The 12,673-nt window shown below is 41.3% G+C and overlaps 1 protein-coding gene across 6 annotated transcripts in view; it reads right to left on the bottom strand.

Moving 5' to 3' along the window:
* Positions 1 to 12,673, bottom strand: part of mtss1 (MTSS I-BAR domain containing 1) — a 40,715-nt gene that overhangs the window by 15,395 nt on the left and 12,647 nt on the right. For 4 of the 6 annotated variants that reach the window (XM_054784347.1, XM_054784345.1, XM_054784350.1 and 1 more), the window contains exons 2-4: positions 11,132 to 11,193; positions 7,166 to 7,239; positions 236 to 320 (exon numbers count right to left, since the gene is read on the bottom strand). In XM_054784347.1, coding sequence (XP_054640322.1) covers positions 236 to 320; positions 7,166 to 7,239; positions 11,132 to 11,193 — 221 coding nt within the window. The other 2 variants (XM_054784351.1, XM_054784349.1) reach the window with 2 other exon arrangements.

Here is a 12,673-nt window from a genome sequence, read left to right on the forward strand (position 1 = left end):
GTAGTAGAACTGTATGCACACACTTTTATGACTGACAGCTAATCTAGTGACAGAAAACAATAACACGCACACAAACACAAGCTGCCTCTTATACGAGCATATTATGTCAGTTAAGAGTAATCATTAGACATTCCCACATTGTCATCTGTCACACTTTCGCCTCTCCTCCCCTTCAGATGCATAAACGTACGCCGCTACCATCTGTTCACGTGTGTTTATGTGAGTGTCTCCTTACGTGGTGAAGACTTTGAGTTTGGACTCGATGCTGCGGTGTCTCATACACATTCTGGTTAATGCTGAACCAATCTCCTTGGTAGCACCTGCAAATCAAAACAAAACAAAACGTCACCACCAGAAGCTGGAAGTGAGCCGATAAAACCAGTTTAAGAATTAACTGCTGCTATTGATGCTTCATCCTAATGGTGGAATGACAGTACTGCTAGTTGCGGTTGCACATTCATGACTGTACAACTTCCGGTACAACCTCATCCTACCCACATTCCCAGTCTTGGTCTTAACTGGCTCTTCATCTGCTCTCCTTGTCTTTCTACCCTCCTCTCATGTGTCCTTTACTCTTCCTCAGTGGGTCAATGACCAGGCATTAGATATCACACGTTCACACTAATGTGCACAAATGTGACAAGAGGTTCAGTGTGTGTGTATGTGTGTGTGTGTGCGTATGCACACAAAACCTGGGTATGATAAGGTGTGGCAAGGTGTGTTTGCTTTATTTGCCTTTCACTCCCTGTTGCACTCCCATCGAAGTCTTACAACGCAGGACCGCAGACACGTGTAACGCAACATTCTGTGAGTGTGTTCTGTTTTCTGGTACAGAAAACACGTTTGCCGCTTGAGGCAATTAAAACGTTTTGTGTTCACATTACGGTCGCAAAGAATCCATTACAGTGCAGTCTGTATGGTCATTATGACACTGATAAAACAGCACATTTAATAGTAATGGCCATGGTTTTAGTTCATTTCAACCATCCGAATCTGAATCAGCTTTATTCGCCATATATGTTACCACACTAGGAATTTGACTCCGGTCTAACATGACTCTCTGTTACAGAGTGGTGGGGGTGATTGCCTGAAGTCCACTGTCATCTCCACATTCTTTAGCGGAACACGCATACAAGATACATAGATACATAGAGCATGCAGTCAAGTGAAGAGCCAGTGGTGATAAAGGAGAAAGGCAGCAAGCATTGACTACCAGAGACACTGGACTCTTTTTTTTTCTCTCTCTCTCTCTCTCTCTCTATGGAAAGGTTAATGGAAAATAAGCTGCACTCGTTGTTCATAATTTCCCTCCAACATCCAAAGTGGCGCCTCCCTGTAAGACACAGAACAAACTGTTCACCTTCCCCACTGAAGCCAGACTTTCCAGCCTCGCTCTCCTCCTGCTAATAATGTGGCCCATTCAAGGGCAGTGTGTGTAGGTGTATGTGTTTGTGTTTAGCTCCTGGGTTGCTCCACAGAAATCGGTTTGTCTGTTTCGGGTGTCTAATACAACATTTTCACTGACAACAGGCCTAGTGTGAATCAGCAACAACAGCGTCCCTCATCAGTCTTCCCATCTCCTTCTATAGACCCACTTATTGACTGATTCATCGACCAGTTAGTCTGTTTCTTTACATGTGCCATCCTTTAGAAAATACAAGTGACCTTAGGAAACCTCCATTATGACTAGTCAGCACCTCAGCAGGTCATCTTGTGATGTGTGTAAGCTTTGAAAGCCCCATGATGCCAAAGACGTCAACTGTTCCTCGGTTGCCAGGGCAACAAAGTCACATGTGAGCACCACAGAGGAGAAGAGGAGGAACACGTTATTGAAATCAGCTGATTATGGCAACATGTTGTAATTGTGTTACTGGCTTCTTTTTGTGTTGTCTGCCATCCGCACATACCAGCAGTCTCTTTTCATAGAGAACAGCTTCAAAAGTAAAAGGTCTTCTCCGAGGCTGTACATTGCCATGTTTACATTCTACATGCATATATTTCCTATAAGCAGTGATGGGAACTGAATGAATGAAACTGAAGTCATCATAATACTTTTAAATTGTGTATATGTAACATTGTAAGTTTAAAAATATCAATTTCAGTGATGATTTCCTTTATTAAGTCTGGACTGATCAGTAAAGTTTTCCTCTTTGGCTTATCATCACTTATTCAGTCTAAAGCTGAGCAAAGAAACACAGAAGGGGGCAATTTTAACAATTATTTAGCTACTTTGTTACAAACCTCCAGCACACAAGTAGATCTAGCGCCCTGATACCAGAAAAATTACAACATGGCCATTACTATGGCAACTACCCAACATAACCCATCTGACCTGTTCAGAATCTCAAATGCACACATACTCGGGTGTTATGAAGCAAAAAAAAACAAACAAAAAAAACGAACAAAGCCATTAAATGCTCATCATGTTGACAAGACTCTAGGTGTGTGTGTGTGTGTGTGTGTGTGTGTGTGTGTGTGTGTGTGTGTGTGTGTGTGTGTGTGACACCCTTAAAGACAAACCTAAACTACAAAGTCTACATTAAAGTTGTGAAATCTAAGCTGGTAGCAACTCGATCCATTATTTTACACTTGAGACTGTCAAAGCATGACTTCTTTCCTCTTCAGTGGCGCCAGTAACACTTGAACGCATTAAGGGGTGAAACAATTCCTTGAGTAATTTGAGTACCTTGATTACAAAAAATAATCACAAAAAATAATAAAGGAATTTTATCTGCCTTGAAGAATTGTCATGTACGCTTACATCACCAAAGCATTTTATGTCACCCACACAGAGGAAGGAGCAGATGTTTGTTTGAAGGAGCGGGAAGATGGACGAGACAAGATAAAACAACACAGACGACAAGACGACAAAAGACAAGGAAAACAAAATTTAAAAAAAGACAGGAAATGCTGAAAGTGTGTTTCAAACTAAATAGCAAGTTAAACACCGACGGGTAACCATTGTAACGCGATAGACTCCCAGAATGGAGCAAAAGACCCGAGATATGGTAAAATGAACGTAGCACAAACCAATGAGATTAATGATGTACCTTACTAACATATTGTTAGCCATGTTTACGGCTAGGTTTCTCCTAATTATGAATACTATCGATGGTGTGCCCTTACAGTTAAGTGCAATAAGACAGCATTGAGAGTTAAGAAAATAGAAAATAACATTTTAATCAGTGGCTGGTCATTTTTAGCAGACAACACTGTAATGGAACAGGGAAATGTGTGTCTCACTCCCTTGGTTGAGCGTAATGTGTTCCACTACAGTAAGGGTCTTCCATTTGAGTTTGAACACTGCAAAACTCAAAATCGTATGAAGAATATTTGTCTTATTTCTAGTCAGCCTGTCTACATTCAGGGTTTATATATGCACAGCCATCAACATACTGTAATGTAATATGCAATTTAGTCTTAGTAATGTCAATTAACTATTTATTTCTCTCCTTTTTCAGCAAATCATCACAGTTTCGGATGGATACATTTATCTAAAAAGCACCATAAGGTAGACCATCAGACCCAAGAAAATACAGTTTGTTCCTGTGCACAATGTGAATTTAAGAAATAAAATTATATCTTAAAAAAAAAAGTTTTAAACCAACTGGTTGTTCATTATTAAGTGAAATGCCTTATTTTTTCTTGTGTATTTATAATTGCTCTTTAACCAAGCAAAAAATTTTTTTTATTTTGATTAACTAAAGGAATTCTAAGTAGAATACTCGATTACTAAAATATTCGATAGCTGCAATCATTAATGTATTGTCTACAAAACTGAGAATGCTGGCACACACGTTTTCTTTATGGGGTCCACAATATCCAGGGAAAACTCCACAAGGGTTGTAAAAGGGTTGTGTTGACCTTGTTGAAGTCAGCTGTTGTCTTATTTGGCCCAAGTGTATTGAATATACCCACACAAAGCAGCTGACAGCTAAAGTAGTGTATGACAGAATGGAGGAGGTGGGGGCAGCTGTCTAAACACACACAACACAGGTGGGGGAATTTGCTTGGTCAACATGTATACATGTGTAAAGGCCCCATTATCTCAACTAACACTTAGCTAACTACTAACAGATGGCAACAGTTCTATTTCCGAGCGGAGCTAAACCAGATCAGCACCAGCACACAATGTCCACGGCACTGAACTGTGCAGACCACCTTTCAGGGTGATAACCGTCATGTGAAAGACTGATATTGTTTAAATGACACTGAACGAAGGTTGAGTAAGCTCTTCATATTGCAGATGTTATCTACTTGACCCTACAGCCATGTTTACTTGCCTTGAATGTCTAATCAATCCAAATCCATCTGGTAGATGCAGCTAGAGAAACTCTGTACGCCTATGTTGCTGTAATGGCCTTAAAGACATGTTAAAACAGGGACAGAAAGACACATCATTTAACGATCAACACTTCCAGGTGACCTACAGTCTTAACCTTACAGTCTTAGACATTTTTTTGACACCGTAAGGTGCAGCTTTGACAAGCTAATATCTCTCCTACTCATAACTCCACAACTCTGGAACTTACCAAAGGATCCACATTTCCCCAAGTGGAACAATTCAAGGTCAGCTCATCACACTAGCTTTTGAATAGTTAACATTGTAGTACAGCTTGTGTCTGTGTACCCGCCATTAATTCAAAGAAGAATCAGCCACTGTAGTCATTAAGTGATGACTGTATTGGTAACAAAAATGGAAGGCATGTTTTGGATTGCTTCATTTTTTTTTAACTAAACATCTTCAGATATTGGTGTGCTCTACTAAAGCGAAGCTAAAGAAACAACAATGCAGATTAACATAATTGAGGATACTGTTCACTTTGTAAGGGTGTAGTAAAGGCAAGAGGGATGTAGAACTCTGCATTAGCTGTGCAAGAAGATCACTACAGTCAACATGTTATAAATTCATCATATCAACACATGACAGGGAACTGCCAATCATTCCTTGCTCTCCTATAATATTGATTCAGTCAGTGAAGCAGTAACAAAGTCTCTATTTTTCATTTGTACATCAGTATCTTGGGTCCAGCCTGGTCCATCTTGTGATGTGAAATCTTGTGGTGATGACATCTGTCCAGAGAAGCCTCCCATGTTGACACGTGTTGCGTGCAATGTGACTTGGAAGTGCCTGAAGTCAATGTGTTCACATGAACATTTGTAATAATAATAAAAAAAGACTCCACTGTTCAGTGCTCATGATGACAGGGGTAATGATCCTCTGCATATTTAACCGCATTTACAGTAGGCCCTCCAACTAGCACATCACAGAAGCCAGAATCCATTGGCTTTCATAGACAAAATTACAAAAAAGTCGAAGAACAGCCCATCACAATTCAGGGAAGGTAAAAGCTAATTTTTACATTGTCCTCAGTAGAGTCCTGTCTGCCAATCAAGTGGAGGCATGACAGAGCAGGTCTGCTGCTGCTTAAAGGGAGCGGCCATGATTCCCTCCCCTGTCACACACGCCCACAACACATGCGCACGCGCGCACGCACACACGCACACATTTCCTTTTAATACCAACAGCATTCAGCTCTTACATAATCATAGCAATAGTCTTAAAACCCCAGAGCGACTGCAATGCTGAGATCCCTGCACTGACATGGATTAATACACACACAAAAAAATCTATATATTTGTCCTTGATGAAACAGTCTGTTGATGTTCCTCAGACCTCACAAAGGGTCTTAACTTGGGATGCTCTGATCGATCGGCCACCGACCAATGTCGGCTGATTTCCGTAAAAAACACATGATCAGCGTATGCCGATGGACGCCTTTTAAAGCCGATAACAAAAACCGGCATGCGGTGGCAAATCCTACATGTCTGTGTCACATAAGGTTGCCCACAAAACGACACGTCTCGTATTGCACTTGCCGCAGTCTACGGCAATCGATGCCAACGTGTCTGATCACTCCCTTACCAAACCTATGGCAGTTCGGCTGTTATTGCATCTTTGTTTACACGCTCTGTCTAACTGCCAATGGCTGTACTTTGCACTGGCAGCAGCTAGCTAGAGTTATCTGCCTAGATTCTGGTCTTCAGACTCCAAATGTGACTTTTAACCACATTGACATTTTGTTTATAAAACAAACAAGCAATGCGGTTATTTCGGAGCTCGTTTTTGTTACACAGGAAACTACAAGTCGATATCACATTCATGGTGTAAGTACTAACTTTTTCAAGTGTCAATGAACTTGAATCTCTTGTTGTCATTATACTAATTATGTCTCGTCCTCAAAGCACTTACTTGTGTGTTGTTGTTTAATGAACATGAACACTCCTAGCTCGCCAGCTGATTTTGACTAGCTCACCAAAGGGGCAAAGAATATTTGATTCAACCCTTAGTAGGTAGTTTTTTTATTGTAACTGTTGAATTCAGAGTTTATGCCATGACTTTATATCATGACAAATGACCACAAAATAGCGTAAAGACAATGGCCTCACTGTTTGAGTGGAGAGCTGCTTGGTAAATAAAGTAGTGCACAATTAAAATGTTGCCAGTCATAAATAAAACACAAATCGTTGACAGCTCTAAATGTGATGCAAGTTGGAGACCCCTGCAACCTGGACACTGATTTTATTCTCTTTTAAGTTGAGCAGGACAGACATCTATTTAAATAGAGATTTTTATTTGTATTATTTTATTCTGTTAATGTTGTTATTTTGAGCTAAAACATAATTATTTAAATAACATAACTGTTTATTTCCCATGTATTCGTATTACTCCAAAACATGCATCAAATTAAATTCAGGTTTGTGTCAAATAGTACAAAAATTGTTTCACACCAATAAAGGCAAAAAAAGACAATCCACCCAACCGTGTTTTTTTTTAAATAATTATCTATTTGCCAGGGGCGCTTGGAATTTATCTAAGGGTGCTACTGCCCAATACCACTCATCATAAATGTACAGTTAATTCAAGTGATCAGTGTTGGCCGATCTCACTCATGGATGATCGGTATTGGAATAGGCAGCATAAAAATCGGAGCATACCTAGTCTTAACTCAACAGAACTCCCTTGAGTAGGTGAGATTCATGTGGATGCGTCGCAACTATGAACGTGACAGTAAGCTGCATCTTTGTGCCTGACAAAGTCATACTGAAAGCCATACCTATGGAAAACAATCACACACATGCAGAGAGTTGTAGTTTTCTGTACCTCTGGCTCCCATCGCCATGTCTGCTACCTTCTGAAAGGCATCCAGGAATGCTCCGGTCACCAGGATGGTCGTCCTGAATCGAAGAAAGTAAATGTCTTCAGTTGCACAAAAAAAAAAAAAATCGGGGGGGAAAAAGTGACCTCAATTCACACTGACATGCTGTCTAAATGATTTATAAACATTTTACTTACCAAACGGCATCAAACAAACAAACACTGATATTTTACTCAAGTACTTACACTACACTGTCGTTGCCACGACAAGCCCGGTAAGCCTCGATGGCCAGGGCGAGTTAGCTCTGCTGCCCTGGCTCTACCCACCGCCGCCATCACTGAGGCTAGCTGACTATCAGCTTACTGGGGGTGCAACTGCCGTAATAAATTTGAGTTTTCTTTTTGACTTGTCTATATTACATTTATGAATGTATTGTAAAGTGAACAAGGGTGACGTGTTTGACTTGATTCATTATTTTCAGTCTGTCTATGCATTTCTATCAAGAAGGTCCCCCGTCAGCTGTCCTTATGGAGAACTTATGCTGTGACAGTTTATTAGGTGCAGAAATTAGCCCCAAGCTGTAAACTATTATCTTGTTTTCCAGAATTTCATACCAAATATAGCAAAACCTCCGAGGTCAAACAATGCATAGATGCTGGCTGACACCTGTTTGGAAATAATGGAAAGAAAATCTGTCCCAGGGTCAATAGTGAGCATCATAAAATCTTTAGTAATTTTTCAACATTTTAGAATTCTTAGCCTATCATAAAAAGAAGTCAACATAGTAAACAACTGACGATGCCCACAATAAAGCTGGACAGAAGTATTGCAATTCTAGCATTTATTTGCCTGTTAGACGAACCCAACATCTGACAAAACGCAACGCAGACATCACCAATGAAGCACGCAACCACCACGCAAGCATGAGAAAATTCAAGGCACTGAGAGCGCCAACTGTAAAATCTACAAGTTACACTCAACAAAAATATAAACAACACTTTGTTCCCATTTGTCATAAGCTGAACTCAAACATGTAAAATTTTTTGCAATGCATGCAAATCTTGTTCACCAATCTGTCTTAAATCTGTTGGTGAGCATTCGTCATTCACGATTCATAATCTATCCACCTCACAGGTGTGGCATATCAAGATACTGACTAATGAGACAGCATGACTATTGCACAGGTGTGCCTTAGGTTAGCCACAATAAAAGGCCACTCCAAAATGTGCAGTTTAATTGTATTGGGGATGGTCCAAGAGGTCCGAAAACCGAGGTAGGCCTTTTGTGTACGTAGAAAAAGTTTTACATCTTTGAGTCCAGCTCATGAAAAATGGGAGCAAAAACCAAAGTGTTGCACTTCTATTTTTGTTGAGTTTAAATGAAGAACAGGAAGAAGCCAAAGTAACGTTTTTTGTAATATGTCTCCCTTAAACAATTCCCTCTGCAACCTGCGTTAACTTGGAACCTTTACATTACAGTACATTACAATCCTACTGTAACAGACGCTACCTTTGTACTTTGTCTTTGTGTGTAATCATGTGATGTTCCCTAATGCAACTTGTGAAGCATGTCCGAAACAAATGAACCACACGACAAACACGCTCCTGTAACAAGGTAACAAAAAACATGCAATCGACTAAATTAACACGGCGGCAGGACAATCACGGAAAGTTGCAGGAGACATAAACACACACCCCTCCACCAACCCAACTACCCCACACACAAACCCAACTCTGTCTCTGACACAGTTATTGGACACCTGACTGCACACCTGACTGGTAAAAGCCACATGAGAGACCAGTGGCCCTCAACGGCCAGTTCAGCAGTGCAACTTGAAACCCTCTGAAGCCACATCATTATCATCATCAATGGACCTATTGTCTGATTGTGTCTATGTATGAGCGTATATGTATGTGTGTGTGTGTGTGTGTGTGTGTGTGTGTGTGTGTGTGTGTGTGTGTGTGTATGAGCATACACACGTGCACGCCCATTACTCTTGGAAACTTAGCAAAGAAGATCAGGTGACACTGAATGTGTGTAGCCAGCTTTTATGTAGTTTCAAAAAAGACACCCAAGTTTTTTATTATTATTTCACTGTAGCAGTTGAACTATAGCAATGAAACAATTTGGGATGGATTATTTCACTGAATATTCAACGCTATTACATTTTACACATGCTTGTGAATACAGGTTAGGTTACCTTTCACATTTGGATTTTTGTCAGTGGACTAAATAAAGCTCAGGTGAATCTGGATTTATTTATTTATTTTTAAAACTCATATTTTGCCTAAGCGTTTTGTCATCTCGTCCACATGCAAACGTAGGATTTTTTTCCTTAAAAACTACGCTTTTGGAAAACTCTGGCCAATATGGGCTTTTTCAAAAACTCAGTGTGTGTGTGTGTGTGTGTGTGTGTGTGTGTGTTTAAACCTTATATGACAACAAAACATTATTATAATTATTGACTTGCGGGTGTTGGGTTTAATTTCGTGTAACACGCATGGGTCATTTAAAAACAAAAACATTTTTGAGGTGTCCGGGCTTGCAACGTAAGCTACATTAAAGGCAATGTAAACGTCATTGTATGTGTACAAAAAATATATCATTATATTGATAATTCTGGGTTGGGAATGAGGTGGAGGTGGAGGAGTTCAAGTATCTCAGGGTCTTGTTCACGAGTGAGGGAAGGTTGGAGCGTGAGGTTGATAGGTGGATCGGCGCAGCGTCTGCAGTAATGCGGTCGCTGTACCGTCATGGTGAAGAGAGAGCTGAGCCGGAAGGCAAAGCCCTCAATTTACCGGTCGATTTATGTTCCCACCCTCACCTGTGGTCATGAGCTTTGGCTTGTGACCGAAAGAACGAGATCGCGGATACAATGGGGTGAAATAAGTTTCCTCCGTAGGGTAGCTGGACTCACCCTAAGAGATAGGGTGAGGAGCTCAGAGTAGAGCCGCTGCTCCTTCACATTGAGAGGAGCCAGTTGAGGTGGCTCGGGCATCTAGTCCGGATGCCTCCTGGACGCCTCCCTGGTACCGTGTTCCGGGCATGCCCAGCCGGGAGAAGGCCCCGGGGCAGACTTAAGACACACTGGAGGGATTATGTCTCACAGCTGGCCTGAGAACGCCTTGGTGTCCTCCCGGTGGAGCTGGAGGAGGTGGCCGCAGACCGTGAAGTCTGGCCTTCCCAACCGAGACTGCTGCCCCTGCGACCCGGTCACAGATAAGTGGAGGAAAATGGATGGATGGATGGATGGATGGATATCGATAAACAGAGGTGTTATAATGTGCGACCACGTCAGCTGTAGTTGCTTTTTCAGGCTTGTGATTGGCCAAAATGCACATGACACCTGTTCAATGTGTCATACATATGAGTACACATTCGAGTAGGCTGAAAAATGTGTACATTTCCAACAGTCTTTCAGCTGTTCTTCATGGAAGGTCTTGGAGTGACAGTTGATGGGGGACTTTCTTGATTGAAATAAATAAAAGAAAGACTGAAAATAATCCAAGTCAAAGATATGGCATGCTCAATCACTCAACAGCACATTCATGCATGTAGTAAAGGCAAGTCAAAAGAAAAGTCAATTAGTTAATGTGCCAACAAGCCCGTGAGGCTTGCCGGGATGAGGATCGTGAGAATGAAGTGTCGGCTGTCATGCCAACGACAGTGCAGCATGTGTCCTTGAGTAAAATGGCAGCGTTTGTTTGTGCTGCAGCTTAGTTGTTTTTTTTACATGGTCATTTAGAAATATGTTGTGCAGCCCTAATTTTCACCGACTATTTGTATGTAAAAGGTCTATTTGCAATCTGCGTGTTTGACTTTATTCTCTTTTATAGAGTACTGCAGGTCGCCCACTCAGGGTTTATGTTCCACTTCTACAATATGTGCAATATGCTTTAAATGGGTCTGTATTGTCTGCCCCCCCCCCTTGTGATTTTGAGCTGATATGTGTGAGTGTACAATCGTTTTACCTGAGCTGCGACTGAAGTTTGACTCCTTTGGTGACAAAGTCCTCCCACGTGGGATAACTGGCCTGCAGAAACACAAACATCAGCGGTGTTTACATTCAGGCATTACAATCAGGATAAAGCTTCCAATCTGCAACTATACAGTACCTTTAAAATACACATTTACATTTCCCACTGGTACCATATATTATTTGCACAACAGCTGAGCTCTTATGCAATGTTGTAACCGGGCTAACTGACATACCGAAATGGAGACATGGCGAGGTTTGACTTTTTTGGGTTTTTTTTTTAAATGCAAGTCTTACAGATCGCATCAGTGTAGATCAGATGTTATTGTGTCATCAACTAATAAAGAAGCAGAGCATATGGCCAGGTTGCTGATTTAAAAAAAATAAAATAAAAGGGGGTCACAATTGCATGTGGAGTGGCTGTGTGCGAGAATACTGCTGCATTCCCCGCATTATAGCTGTCGCCAGAGAGGATAAATAGGCTAAATGGGGGGGTGGAATTATGTAGTCTGAAACTTGATCACTAAGTAACAATTACGTCAAGTGTAGAGGAAAAAAAATACATCAGAGCGTTTAATATGATTCCGAGCATCAACTAATGTCTTCTAAAAGCAACAGTAATCCCTTCGCAATGATGCTATTCAATGTTATAGTAGGAAAGTACAGTAGACTTTGATCAGGAAGAGACTGTAAGGGTCCAGAGTGCTGTCATCTGGAAAATGTCCTGGTTTGTAATGCTTCCTTGAGGGTCTAAAACCCCGTTGTCTCACAGCAGCTGATTGACAACGTAATTCAAGACTGTTTTGCGGCTATTTGGACAGGGCTCTGAAGTGAGGTCCAGCAGAAGTACTATCAAGCCCAGGTTGCCCTACCTGACCTCTGGCTCTGCTGCAGGTCAGCCAGTGAGATGATAATACAGATTTAACCCTTAACACTGAACTGTTAGCCTCTCAGCTCCAAACCGCTAAAGTCAGCGCTTTGCTTTACTGCTAGCCAAGTGTGCACGTAGCATGAAGCAGTTTTAGCTGCATGCTAAAAGCAACTGGCAACCTATTATGTCATATCCTGGACTGGAGTTAATTGAAAACTGTCGCTGAAGCTGTACGGATTTGCCTGCAAGAACTTTGCTTAGAGAGAATGAAGGCTTCAAAAGCCAAACCAAGGTTGTGAAACTCCACAGCAAAGTACACAGGTTTTAAATATGATGTGGTTTAGCAATACGCTGCTGGCTACCAGCTGATACTAATGCCGGGCCAAGACCAAAGTTGATCACAAGAAAACTATTACTGTGTCATTACAGCGCAGCATCAGCAGCAAAGCGTGATGTCAAATGATGCAAAGTTGGCACCACATTTGATTAATGAAGAATAACATTTGTCTCACGTTCCCGCTCTACTTTTCACCTACAACCCTCTCTACTTCTCACCTAACTTTCACATTCTACCAGGGTTTACTGCAACTGCCAGGAATGTAACATCCATTTACAGATGGCCCAGCAGTGTGATAGGACTCTGCAGCCCTGTACTGTGAAGCTGAG

This window comes from Dunckerocampus dactyliophorus, chromosome 8 (assembly GCF_027744805.1).
Source record: "Dunckerocampus dactyliophorus isolate RoL2022-P2 chromosome 8, RoL_Ddac_1.1, whole genome shotgun sequence".
Lineage (NCBI taxonomy): Eukaryota > Metazoa > Chordata > Actinopteri > Syngnathiformes > Syngnathidae > Dunckerocampus > Dunckerocampus dactyliophorus.